We start from the raw sequence: 12,433 nt of genomic DNA on the forward strand, positions 1-12,433 counted from the left end.
ACTGATGCGTCTGTAAAAAAAATTTTAAAATTATCACGTTTATAATCGTGTACTAAGGAGTTGTAAATGGACCTAATCCTTTCGCTTGAAATGTTGTCTTTTTTGTCTGGAAGGGTTTTCATTACTATATTTAAATTATTGTGCAGAATCGTGCTACAGACCACATTGAGGCCGTCAAAGACATGTTTGAATTCGTTTAAGACAAGGCTATAGCTGGAGTTTGCTCTAGGGCAGTCGTATAAAAATGCTTTGAATGTTACGTCATAGATGAGATTGCTCATAATTTCTTTGGCCGTAAGCCATTTGGCCCGTTCACATGGCGGCAGCTCGTTGGCCAGAGCATAAATTAGGGGTACTGGAGTTGATGGAGTTAAACCCAGAGCTCTACGTAGGAAGCTGTTCTGGTAGGTTTGGATCTTTTTGTCGGCTGTTTTCGCACAGTTTGCCATGGATGATCTACAGTACTCTATTTTGCTTCTCACGATGGCTTTGTAGTAGTTTAGAGCTACCCTGGGATGGAGACCCGCTTTAACAGAGGTAAGACATTTGAAAAGGTAGGAGTTATTTTGTGATTTATTGAATGTGACTTTATAGTGCTCGCTCACAGCCAAGGATGCGCTAATATTCCTTCCTAGAAAGTTTAGATTTTGCACCTGTTGCAGTGACTGATTTTGGCACGTTATGTTGAAGGTCTTTTTGCTACCTCTGCAGATATTAAGGAACTTGGTCTTATCGGGATTGAAGGAGAGATTTAAGTTGTTACATAGCAGGTGAAAACTATTTATCTTGTGTTGAAGGTTCATGGCTGCCTGATCCAGGTCACGATGGAATGACAAAAGGATGAAATCATCAGCAAATTGATACAATGTGGTCATGCTGTCTTCTATGGAATGTAATCCCTTGGTGTAGAGATTAAATAAAAGGGGGGAGAGACAACTGCCCTGTGGTAGGCCATTGCAGATCTCCTCCGCCTCTGATCCCAACTGCAGCCTTCTCAGCGCCAAAAAGTTGGTGATCCACTCCACATATGTACGGTGAATCCCCTCCTCAATCATCGTCGTTCTAAGCTTCGAAACTTTCACACAATTGTATGCGTTGCAGATGTCTGTTGAGCAGATCAGGACTTTGTACCCTCGACTCTTGTGGCAGGCAATTTCATGCAGTAGATAGTTGACGCATACTGTTGCTGACCTCTTTTCTCTGTATGCGAAAGAGTGCCTGGGAAGTGCAGCCCTTTCTTCCAGCTGGTTTCCTATCCTCTTCTTAATGACACTGTTGATGCATTTCATGAACACCGGAAGGAGAGCAATGGGACGGAAGTTTTTGATGTCCTTAAGATCCTTGTCCTTTTTGGGTATGGGTACAATGTTAATGCTGCGCCATCTCTCAGGTATTTGATTAGTGAGGAATACGTCGTTCAAGGCAGTTCTAATGTTACCTATGGCTTGGTCAGGTAGAGCTTTGAGCATGTTGTAAGTTATATGGTCTGAACCCCCTGCAGAGTTACCTTTTTTTGAGTGAATGGCTGTATGAAGTTCATCAAACGTTATGGCCAAACTATTAGCTATTACTATCTCCTTGTTGAGAGGCATCACCTGATCTGAGTTGGATACCTGAGACTTGAGGAAGTGGAGGTAGTTGCGGTTGTTCTCATTAGACCATGCATGTTTGCTGTTGTTTCTGAAGTCACCCCTTAGGGCCTTCACAAACCTCCAGGCTTCTTTTGTGGACGGATTGTCATTCAACTCCTCAATTTTTCGTTCAAAGCTTCTTTTTTTTGCTTCTTTAACCTGATCTTTCCACTTCTCCTCAATATCGATGTATGCTTGAAAGTTTTCGGGGGTGGGGTGGGTCCTACACTTCTTATGAGCTATCTTCTTGAATCTAAACAGTTTCGCTAGTGAGTCATTCCACCATACCTTGGGTGTTCTATTTTTGGAGATCGTATAGGTAGCAGCCCTGACCTCTTCCTCAAGCTTGTGGTGAATATCATTGATGTCTGGTTCTACATTGATTTGTTGAAGGCTTTCTATAAGTTTGTGCTTAGCTAGGAATTTGACTTCTGTGACCTGAATTGCAGTGGATTCTATAATAATGGGTACGTGGTGGCTGCCACCAATAGTAACTGGATCAGTTTTCCATGTTAAGGGCATGCTGCAGTTAGTGAATGAGAGATCGAGTACTGAGCCATTTGTGGCCATTACATTGCTTTTGAAGGTGTGCGAGCCATCATTTAGAGCAAAAAAGCTGAAGTTGGAAATAATTTTGTGTAAGTTGTTACCACGACAAGAGGTGACGTGGTCACCCCATGCCCTAGCTCTGGCATTGAAGTCTCCCAGAATCAAGACATTTTCAAATTTTTCAAGGAACGTAAGAAGCCTAAACACTTCATCTTTGAACGGCTCTATGAGAATGGTCTGAGGAAAATATACTGCACATATGATAAGGTTTGGCTCCAGATTCTTAGTTTGTGCTATAAGTATATCACAGTCGGATGAATAAAGCAGTCTTTGAAATTTAATTCTTTTATTCAGGATTATGGCCACCCCGCCATATCCATCGTCCCTATTTTTTTCTATTATATTAAAATTAGTTATATTCCTATGTGCTAGTTCGCTAGAGGTGAAAATTTCACTTAAACAAGCAATGTCAAAATTGTAGTTATTTAAATAAAATTCGATTGTATTAATATTAGCCTTCAATGACTGGCAATTGTATTGCAATACTTTCATTGGGTTATGATTAGGGGGGTGACGGGGGACCGCCACTAATTGCCTCTAAGTCTTCTCGAATTTTTATTGAGTCATACTTCTGCTTGAGCTTGGAGATTTCTTTAAGTGAGCCGCTCAACCGCTCATCTGCACATATTGTTTGAAGGATTTTGAACATATCTGTTACTAACCTTTCAAGCTCAGATACCTTCCCCTTAAGGTATTCAGGCTTGTCAAGTACGGACGATGTCTCAGCTCTTGTCTTCCGTTCTACCCTTCTTTGGGGTAATTTGGACGCATTGGAGACCTCCTGCCTGCCTCTGCGTGCTACAACATTAAATTTCACCTTGGTCAATCTTCTGTTAATGTTCACATCCCTATCTTGAGTGGTCTCTTCCTCATCAACTAGTTTGGGGAAGTCTACATCCTCAGTTGCTAATAAATCAAACCGATTTTCCCTGTTGTCGAAATATGTTTTTATAGTCTCACGTCGAGACATCTTTTTGACAGCCCTAACATAATTGATGTTTTGTTCCCTTTCCCAGGTAGCGCATTTTGATTTGTCGGACGAGATGTGGTCGACACCTCCACACAGTATGCATTTTTTGTTACACGAACTTTCTTCACATTGGTCAAGTCCACATTTAGTGCACCTTTTTTTGGATTTGCACGCGAACTGTGTGTGGCCAAGCCTTCCACAGTTTAAGCATTGCTTTAAGGGGGGAATGAAGAAGTCGACATTAAGTTTAGTGTAGTCTAGTATTATGTACTTGGGCAATTCCTTGCCCGAGAATCCTACTTTAATAGTTGTGGTGGGAATGAACACACCATTTTCACTGTCTCTACGTGTGAAGCGCCTAATAGAGGTTATGGGGATGCTGGAAACCGCATTGGCCATAATTTCATCGTCGTTGTAAAAAGTGGGAATGCCTCTTACCACGCCGTACGTTTCAAGAGCCGACCTCGGAACAAACGCCCTAAGCCCTAGATCGTTTAACTTGGTACTTAATAGAAAATTATTAGCTGCAGCGCAGCTTTTAAAAGTCACCTTATACAAACTTTTCCCTATCGCGCGGATAAACTCTATATCTTTGAAACGTAGGTGTTTAATTTTGTTAAATAGAGTAAGTCCATTGGTAACTCTAGTGTTAATTATGTCATTGCATTGCGAGGTATCTACCAAAACCAAGTAAACTCCCGAGAAATCTGCCGGGTACATTGTCATAGTTGTAAGAGGTTCATTACATTTACTTTTTGCCGTCACTGTACTGACGCTGAAATCGCCACCAGTCATGATTAGCGGTTCTTGAGTGCCCGTTGCACTGCCGTTAGCTGCGTCGACGTTGACGTCAACCGCCATGTCACCGCCACACATGTTCTCACATATAACCTCACTACTTTTTCCGTCAGCTTTTTCATTAGCTTCACTGCCCAAACCAAAATCACTTTTAATTTTTTCAAAATCCTGCTTCTTTAAAAGTTTGACAATTTTTTCATGATTGTCCCTCTTGAGCCTCTTGCCTCTGGCAAGATTGACACTAGAGAGAGCCTCGAAATCCTCGGCCGATGACGCCCTCGACAGTGATGTCGACGACGCCATAGCGGCTTTCAATTTTTTTGCTGCCGTCTTAGGCAGACTTCCGGCTTAAGAGACCACTATCCACGAAACAAAAAGATTTTCACAGCTTCAAAAAAAAGGCAAAATCACTTACCCAAAGATTTATCTCCAAATAGTGGTGCTTAGTTAACGAAAACGAAAATTCCACTACACGCCAAAAGCGGAGCACAAAATGGCGGTGAAAAATCAATCTAGCTACACCAAGTAGCACACAAGAATATAAAAACTAGATTACTATGTTATACTGCACACACAAGTGCACGAGCGCCAAATCAACTTAAAGTCACAGTTAATAGTTTTGCGCAGAACACGTCCAGTCACACCCGAGGTTAAATCGCGAATGGCAGGTTGTGCTTCAATATTTGTTGTTGTACATATTGCGTTGTTTTTTTTTTTTGCTTTTCTCAAGTGGCAATTGAACTCGCACATGGATAGCAGTACTTTGCTTGGTGGCAAATGCGCCCTTGCTGAGCTAGCGGCTGGCTGGCTGGCGGTATCAATGAAACTACTGCATATTACTCGGAGTACATATATAACAACTACGCATTGATAATAAAATACACACACTCACACTCAGTTTTGTACTAGTTAACTACGAACATTTTCCAATCCATTAATCGCAAAAAAGTGCATTCAATCGAATTTTTTCGCGCGATTTCAAGCGATAAACAGAAAGCGGAGTGAAACGCCAAAGGCTCATATGCGATTGCCTACTGTTAGTATGTATGTATGTATGTATGTAGAACGGCATATTGCATAAGCGCGACTCATATGGGCGGTTGTAGATATGCATGAAGTTGGGTATATGTACGTATGTATGTGTGCCTAGACACCTACATACAATGTAGGCTCTGTGTGATAAAAGGCAACTGAAAGGGGTTAAACTATAAGGTTATGGGCGCTGAATGCAATGCTTCAATAACAATGCTTTGGCTGTTGTTGGCCGACTAACTATGGCATATATACATACATACATACATACATGCGCATAAACGTTATACTTGCGTAGCTACATATATTGTTCAAAAAAAAAAAAAAGTAAATGAAAAACCGAAATGCAGTACTTCAGTCGCTTGTGTTTGTTCTTGTCTTTATTGTTGCCATAGCCGTTGCATCAGCAATTGTCCCATTCGTTGTGCTGCGTGGCATTGCGTCGCGCCTTGTTGCATTCATTGGAAATCGGTGCTAACTTGCATTTTATTGCCACACAAAAATCGTACAAATACGTATTCGATAAAAATCTGCGCAAAAACCAATGCAAAATCACATGTTACAAATAACAAAAAAAAAAAAAACAACAACTACAATGGCAACAAATCGTATGCTATTTTTTAATGCTTACGGTATATGGTTTAAGTTTTCTACTTTTTATTGCTGTTGGGTTTTTATTGTTGCCACTGCAGCACTGTTAAATGCTGTTCAATTTAGTTGACAGCAATTTGATGTGAAAATACAAAAAAAACAATTGGCGCACACAAACAAGCAATGCATTTTGTATGTTTTTTTTTATTTTACTTTTTTTGTATGCGCGTGATGCATTTTCCTGTTAAATGCACGTACATGCATATGTACATATATTTATTTGTATATACTATTTATGCAACAAATAAAATTTGTTAAAGAATTGTTTAAGTGCCAATTATTTAAATGTTTTTTTTTTGTCCACACCAATACTGAGTGCCGCCCATTTAAATGGTTTAAGTGGCTTTCAGTTGACTAAATTATTTATCGATTTGAGCCAATTTTGCGGAAAATGCGTTCGATCTGTCAGTTAAATTGAAAATGTGCATGCGTGATTTCATTCCCTCTTGAAAATATGCCGTCGTAGTTTATCAAGTCGCTTTAAATAAATAGTTAACAATTTTTTTGTTGAATTTTTTTTTTTGTATTTTTTCAGCTTGCTGCTATAGCGAAGTTTTAGAAAGCACTTAGCGTACTCACTAATAGATTTAGGCACAAACCATTTAAAAAACTAAGTTTCCACTAACTTATTTCAATTTCATTTTTCCACGAAAAAATTTCGGCACCTGCAAATTAACAAAAATGTTCAAGTACCTGCAGCACATATGCGGTTCAAATTATGTTGTGAAAATTTGACGTTTAGTATGCATAAGCATTTTACAATATGAATTTTTTATGCAGGCAATTTGCGCCATAGTAGACCCAAATACATATGTATGTACATGCCTTTGTACATACATGCGGCTGCGGTGAATATGCAGTTTGTGCTGAATTCAGTAAAGCAAGTCGTTTGCGGTTAGCTGGCAAGGAAGGGTTCGCAATACACACGTACGAGTGTAGTAATGTCGAAGATCGGCCATCTAAAGGGGCTAATAACCTATGAAGCATTGGCAAACATACAGCTTGCTTTTAGGCGCTGAGCATTAGGTGTGTTTGTATGCAAAATGCGCAGCTGCTCCAAAGTTGTTTACTTTTGTAATAAATATTTGTTTGTTTGGGTGTGTGTGATAGGAAATGCAAAGCAGTGCTTAACTTAAAACTACACTACACTGTGATTGAAATGCCTACGTTTGGTATGTTGCGGTTTCGGAAAGCCATTTAACCATTGTACGTAGATATATTGTAAGCGATGTATCACAAATTTGAGCGAATAAAAATCGCTCTTACCGATACTACAGGTTTACCGTGAGGAAGACTTAATTTTCCATCACTTCTAAGAAGTATTACCTAATCGAAGGTTCCGTAGCAGTGACTTGTGGTGGTAGTAACCTAGGTTTAACGGAATAAAGTGTCGCACAATGGCTTTAGATTCTTTTTCATAAAAAAAAATAACGCACTGCTGAGGGGCAGATGCTACTGACTTCAGAAGCCTTAAATTGAGTAAGCCGAACCGAACCACACCTATCTATCACACCAAATCTAAATTTAGGATCCCCGGAATATATACCGTTGTGTAGAATGGAATTTGGCACAACTTTTAGCTCCATCCAAAACGGAAGGTTCTCTCCGCTTTGTTTGATACCAAATACGGTTTTGGTCTATATGATTACAGCGGTACCATACATTAAAAGGTTATTGATTTAAAGGCAAAAGAGAATAACGAAAAAAGTGCCTCCTGGCAAGCTAACAAAGAGTCTTCCCAGTATAAACACCATAAATAATTTTAACATAATTATTAAGGGAGGAATTAATCTTGCCAACAGTTATTGTTACGATTCTTTAGGCCATTGAAATGAAAGAAATTTCGCAAGTGTGGCACAGAAACGTCAACGATGGCGAATACAGATTAGAAAGCTTTTGGGGAATTTCGAGAAAATTATGTTTGCTGCAAAAGGTCTGATTCGATTTCAATTCAATTCTTCTCTGACTTAGCTGCATTACCAGGCTACTTTTGAATGTTCTTTATATTCTACAAAAGATGTAATTTGAATTTTAACTTCTAGTTATTTCTCATTACCTAACTCACAGCGAGAGAAGTATTCTACGCCTATGATGGATGCCTATATAAATTAGAATGGTAAATTAATTGCCACTGGCAAGGAAGACGACAAGACTAGTTTATATACTACGTTCTTTAGGAGGGCTATGAGAAATACAAAATGTACAAAAAAAAAATAGTTGAATGGCTTAAAATATCAAAATATGAAAAAGTATTAAAATATTCGCCATAAAAAGGAGTTTGCATTGTACAACTTTGCATTCAACTTTTGGTTGAATAGCCTTTCAACTAACCACTTTTTCAACAAAGTTGATTGCCAGCCAACATTTAGCCAACCAACTTTTTTTCGTGCAACCCTGCGTTGAGTTGAACGCGAAGTTGAACAATGCAAACACTGCTTTAGATTCAAAATGATAAAATGTTTCTGAGATTGTCATTTTATACTCTGTACTATTTAAGATACAATTTTTAATAAATTCTTAATTTTTTCCTTCAATGGCTGTTTTTTGTTACTTCATTGAATGTACCAAAAATTTTTGCTGTAAAGCTTCCAGTTTCGTCTCTTTCATCACGTATAAGTAAGACATTAAAAATAGTGAGTTTTAAAATTTTGTTTAATTATACTACTGTAATCTCTACCAGATACTCGAACAGATCATTTTGTCCTACCTCCCAAAAGATGATTGCCTTTGTGATATTTTAAGGAAGTTAGTTTGAAGCTCTTCTTGCTGGTACATACATATATATGTGCTTTTCTGCTTTTATAATCGACTATAAATTGATCATTTTCTATGTACATGTACATTGTACATGACGTAACAACTAACAAACTCTGGCCATCAAATGTTCTTTGAACTTTCAGTAGATATATATACACATGGAATCTACAATGTGGAGTCTTCCCCCCATTTTTGATTTAATTTCTATATTTCCGAGTTACTTCCGCCCGCAGACCTTTATTCGAATTTGGTATGTGCTGAAAGGTAAATGATACGGAGACTCTAACCCTTTACCCCAGGGAGTCTACGGCAACCATATTTACGACCTGCATGAAAGAGATCAGGCTGCAGCTGGGAATGGACTTCGATGTCACATTATTTTGAAAAACAAAAAGGTTTTAACCACTTTTTTACTAAATAATAAAAGAAAAATTTTTGTTGACAAATGAAGGTATATATATTTACACAATTTAATAAAAAGTAAATAGCATTTTCCATTGCGCTGCTTTGCAATTTCTACTAGCTCTTTGTGCTCTTAATGCTTCCTCGAATTAAAGTTTTAATAATATTATTAATTTATTACTCCACCAAAATTGCTCATTTTATTCATTCGCAATCAAAAAGTCCAAAAAAATGCCAGGCAAATATTTATAAGCAGCTCAACGCAGCTGAAACGGATATGTTGGTTGCTAAGATTTATGCGCGCACTTTAAAGGTCACGTTTGAGCAAAGCGGAAAACACGAACATGTTAAAAATCGTTTTAAAAGCAACAGATTTTTCACTAAAACCTTTATTTTTTCTTTACACAAATGCTTTTGGTCGCCCGCCTGCTGTTGGTTGCTTGCATTGGTGCTGACTGACCGACCGTCCGTCTTTTTCCAACCACAAAACATTTTAAATTGAAAGCGAAAAATGCGCGTTCACACAGCAACATGCAAAATTAATCAAAAAAAAAATAAAAATTCTTCGCGGAAAAATAAGGAGGCAAATATGCACAGCGTGTTTGCAGAATATAAAAATAAATAAAAAATTGCTTGGAAGGAAATTGCTACCTACCATCTGTAGCTGTGGTTGACATGCCATTTAACATTGCGAGCTTATGCCCAACCCGACCCGTTCCATTCGCGCGTACACCACCTCGACAACGCGATACGCGACAGATCGCCACTCACTCAAACGCCATCATGCCACTCTAACTAACCCACTGCCGTATCGTATGTTCACTTCCTCGCTTTCACTCAAAACGTCTCACTTACATCATTTTTCTCTAGTCGCTGTATGCGCGCAAAAAATCGTTAAAAGGTGAAACGTTCGCTGACAAAAAAAGAAAAGAGCTTCCCCAAAATTATATTAAAAAATTCAAAGCTGCTTTGCTGCAGTAACCGTTTTCCATCCGCGCGCTCCACGTTTCCACCGACGTTCGTTGCCTTAAAGCGCAACTTAATTTCAATATAAATAAATCTTGCTCGTGCCGTTTAGCACCCGGGTAGCTTCCTCACCATGTGGCGCACTCACGTCCTTTCAATCATGACTTTTCCTTTCTCCATTTTTTTTTGCGCTCGCTTCACCATTTTTATCGTACATTTTTCATTGGTTTTCTCGCGATCGCAATGTTACAACATTTTGTAGTTTGCCTGTTAACAGAAATGGCAGCGCGCTGCACTGCAGTTTGCCATTGCAATGAGTTGTAGCCGAGTGTACTACTTAAACGCAAATACACACAAGCACACACATATATATACTCTTACTTGCTTGCCTGCTTGCACTTTCATAAGGTTGTGTGTCCTTTTGCTATGCTGCTTGTCTGACAATTGCGCCTGTGGGATATGCGCTGCGCGTTCTTGATAAAGTACCAAAGTACCGGCGAGGGGGCTTGTTAGCTTTGTAGTTAGCTGAGGTCGTGCCTTGTTTGCAGGGCAGCGCTTTTCCGGCTATTGCCGATAGTCCGTTTGGTCAGTGCTGAGTTTCCGTCGTTGACTGCGCCATTGTTTTCCAGTTGTTCATCCATTTTGTCATCCATGTACTTAGGTTTTTCTTCCTTTTAGTCAGCTACTTTATCTGCAGGCAACAAGTACCTACTATGTAACGTCCATTTCTCAACGTTGTTCTACGTTCTTTTGTTATTGTATTTTTATTTTTTTCTCTTTCACTACAAAGTACACATGTTTCGTTTAAACTGATATTTTAAATTCAGCACGAATAGTAGACTTTTTTCAAGGCAGCTCCAAGGCTTGTGTTAGGTAAACAAGAGTTGGGGTGAGCTCAAGCATGCCAATGCATTTACTTAATATCACATTGTCGCTGGGGAGTACAGGAAGTCGAGAGAGCTAGTAAGCATTTCATAGCACACTGATTGTAAGACACCAATTTCGTGTAAAGATGATTAAGCCAAGCAACTGTTTTTGGGCGCAATGAGAAGATATATTCTCTATAAGAAAACTAGCCAATGCCCGCTTGCTTCGGGGCGCCTAATGAGATCTTTTGCGTACAAAAAAAAAGCGTGAAACGGCAAAAGTGGTCTGTAAAGTAAACAGTTTTAGTTTAACTTGAAATGAGTAAAGGGCAGAATCCTCCTCACACATAGGCCAAGAATAGTAGCGCTGAGATAATCGCTTTCGATATCATGAGTTTTACCGATGGTCTTATTTCCATCTGTGGGATCTCTGCCAAGCGTGCGTAATAAGCTTCTATGATCTTGCAGCTTCAACATTGGTCCGTAAATCATGTAAGCCAATAAAAGTCCTTATACGGAAACTAAAGAGAACAGACAAGATGAGTTTTTTTTTTAATTACACTAGGAGTTTTCCTCGATCCACCGAAGCTTGTTCGGTACGTGAAGAGTTTAGGTAGTAACACCACTCCAACGGCTTACGGCGAGACGACTGTGACTAAAGCCATTGACAGCACCTACGAAATGGCCAACAAGCATGTCATGAGAATAATTCAACCGATGGAAATGAAAAATGCTAAGTGCCAAAGGAATTTTTGCAAAAAAACGAACGAATGAAAAGTAGCTGAAAATGAGAATGTATATACGCACTCGCCTACTGCTGGTAAAAGTAAAAACTGTAAATTTAGTTACAAATGCGCGAAAATGCAAATATCAAATGGCGTATGCATACTAACAAATGTACAAAGGTATGTATGTAGATCATACGTTGGTATGTCGACTGCTTGATTGTCTGTCTGTCGACTACTTTCGCCCGTTGGCTGTTGAACTGCTAAGTCCAATGGAAGCTGCCTGGCTGATTTTCCGTATGCCCACAAGCTGGCCCGTTGCCTATTTTCATTCGCTCTCGTTTGTCCAGCAAGTGGTTGCGTAATATAGAGGATATGCACACTTACACATACATTCGTATAAAGGAAGTCAACAGGCAATCAGTATATCACAGCACTTCATCACATCAGACCATTACTCTTTATCTCTCTATATACATACATACATATGTTTGTACATGTGCACATAAATACATATGTATGTACATCTCAATGCCATTACCGACATTTATGTTGAGCATATTGCCTTTACGAGTGTGAGCTTGGCTTTGTATATGTATGTGTGACTATGCGCTCGTGAACCATTTCAACGTACCTACATACTTTATGCACACGAGGATTTACAATTTAGTTACGTTTCCATGCGCACACTTAAACTGTCCTATCTCCGCATATTGCACCTCTTCCACACCCGCTCTCCACCGCCCGCTTCGCCTAGCCGCAGTGCCGATTCACGTGCATGCCTTTAGCCCACTTGTGGCTCTTCATTTTCCACTTGCTGCCATAATTCAAAAACAAAATTACCCAACGCCAGTCGACACCCCCTCTCCGCTTTGGCGCTCATCTCTTGCCACTTGCCATTGAGGCGCACTCAAATAACTGCGAAGTATGTATGTATGTATGTAGGTAGTTGCGCAAGGATAACGAGTTTGCGTTTTTGCAGTTGTTTATATGTATTTTTTATTTTTTTTTTTGGTGTTTTTGCTA

At 39.3% G+C, this 12,433-nt stretch overlaps 1 protein-coding gene across 1 annotated transcript in view; it reads right to left on the minus strand.

Moving 5' to 3' along the window:
• The window catches only part of LOC118738104, a 16,899-nt gene extending 12,588 nt beyond the window's left edge, over positions 1 to 4,311 (minus strand). The window contains exons 1-2 of the mRNA XM_036469024.1: positions 3,929 to 4,311; positions 1,920 to 2,247 (exon numbers count right to left, since the gene is read on the minus strand). Of these exons, the coding sequence (XP_036324917.1) occupies positions 1,920 to 2,247; positions 3,929 to 4,311 (711 nt within the window). The remainder of the gene's footprint in view (positions 1 to 1,919; positions 2,248 to 3,928) is intronic.
• Between the last annotated feature and the right edge of the window lie 8,122 nt (positions 4,312 to 12,433).

This window comes from Rhagoletis pomonella, unplaced genomic scaffold (assembly GCF_013731165.1).
Source record: "Rhagoletis pomonella isolate Grant_MI unplaced genomic scaffold, Rhpom_1.0 Rhpom_scaffold_00004, whole genome shotgun sequence".
Classification (NCBI taxonomy): Eukaryota; Metazoa; Arthropoda; class Insecta; order Diptera; family Tephritidae; genus Rhagoletis; species Rhagoletis pomonella.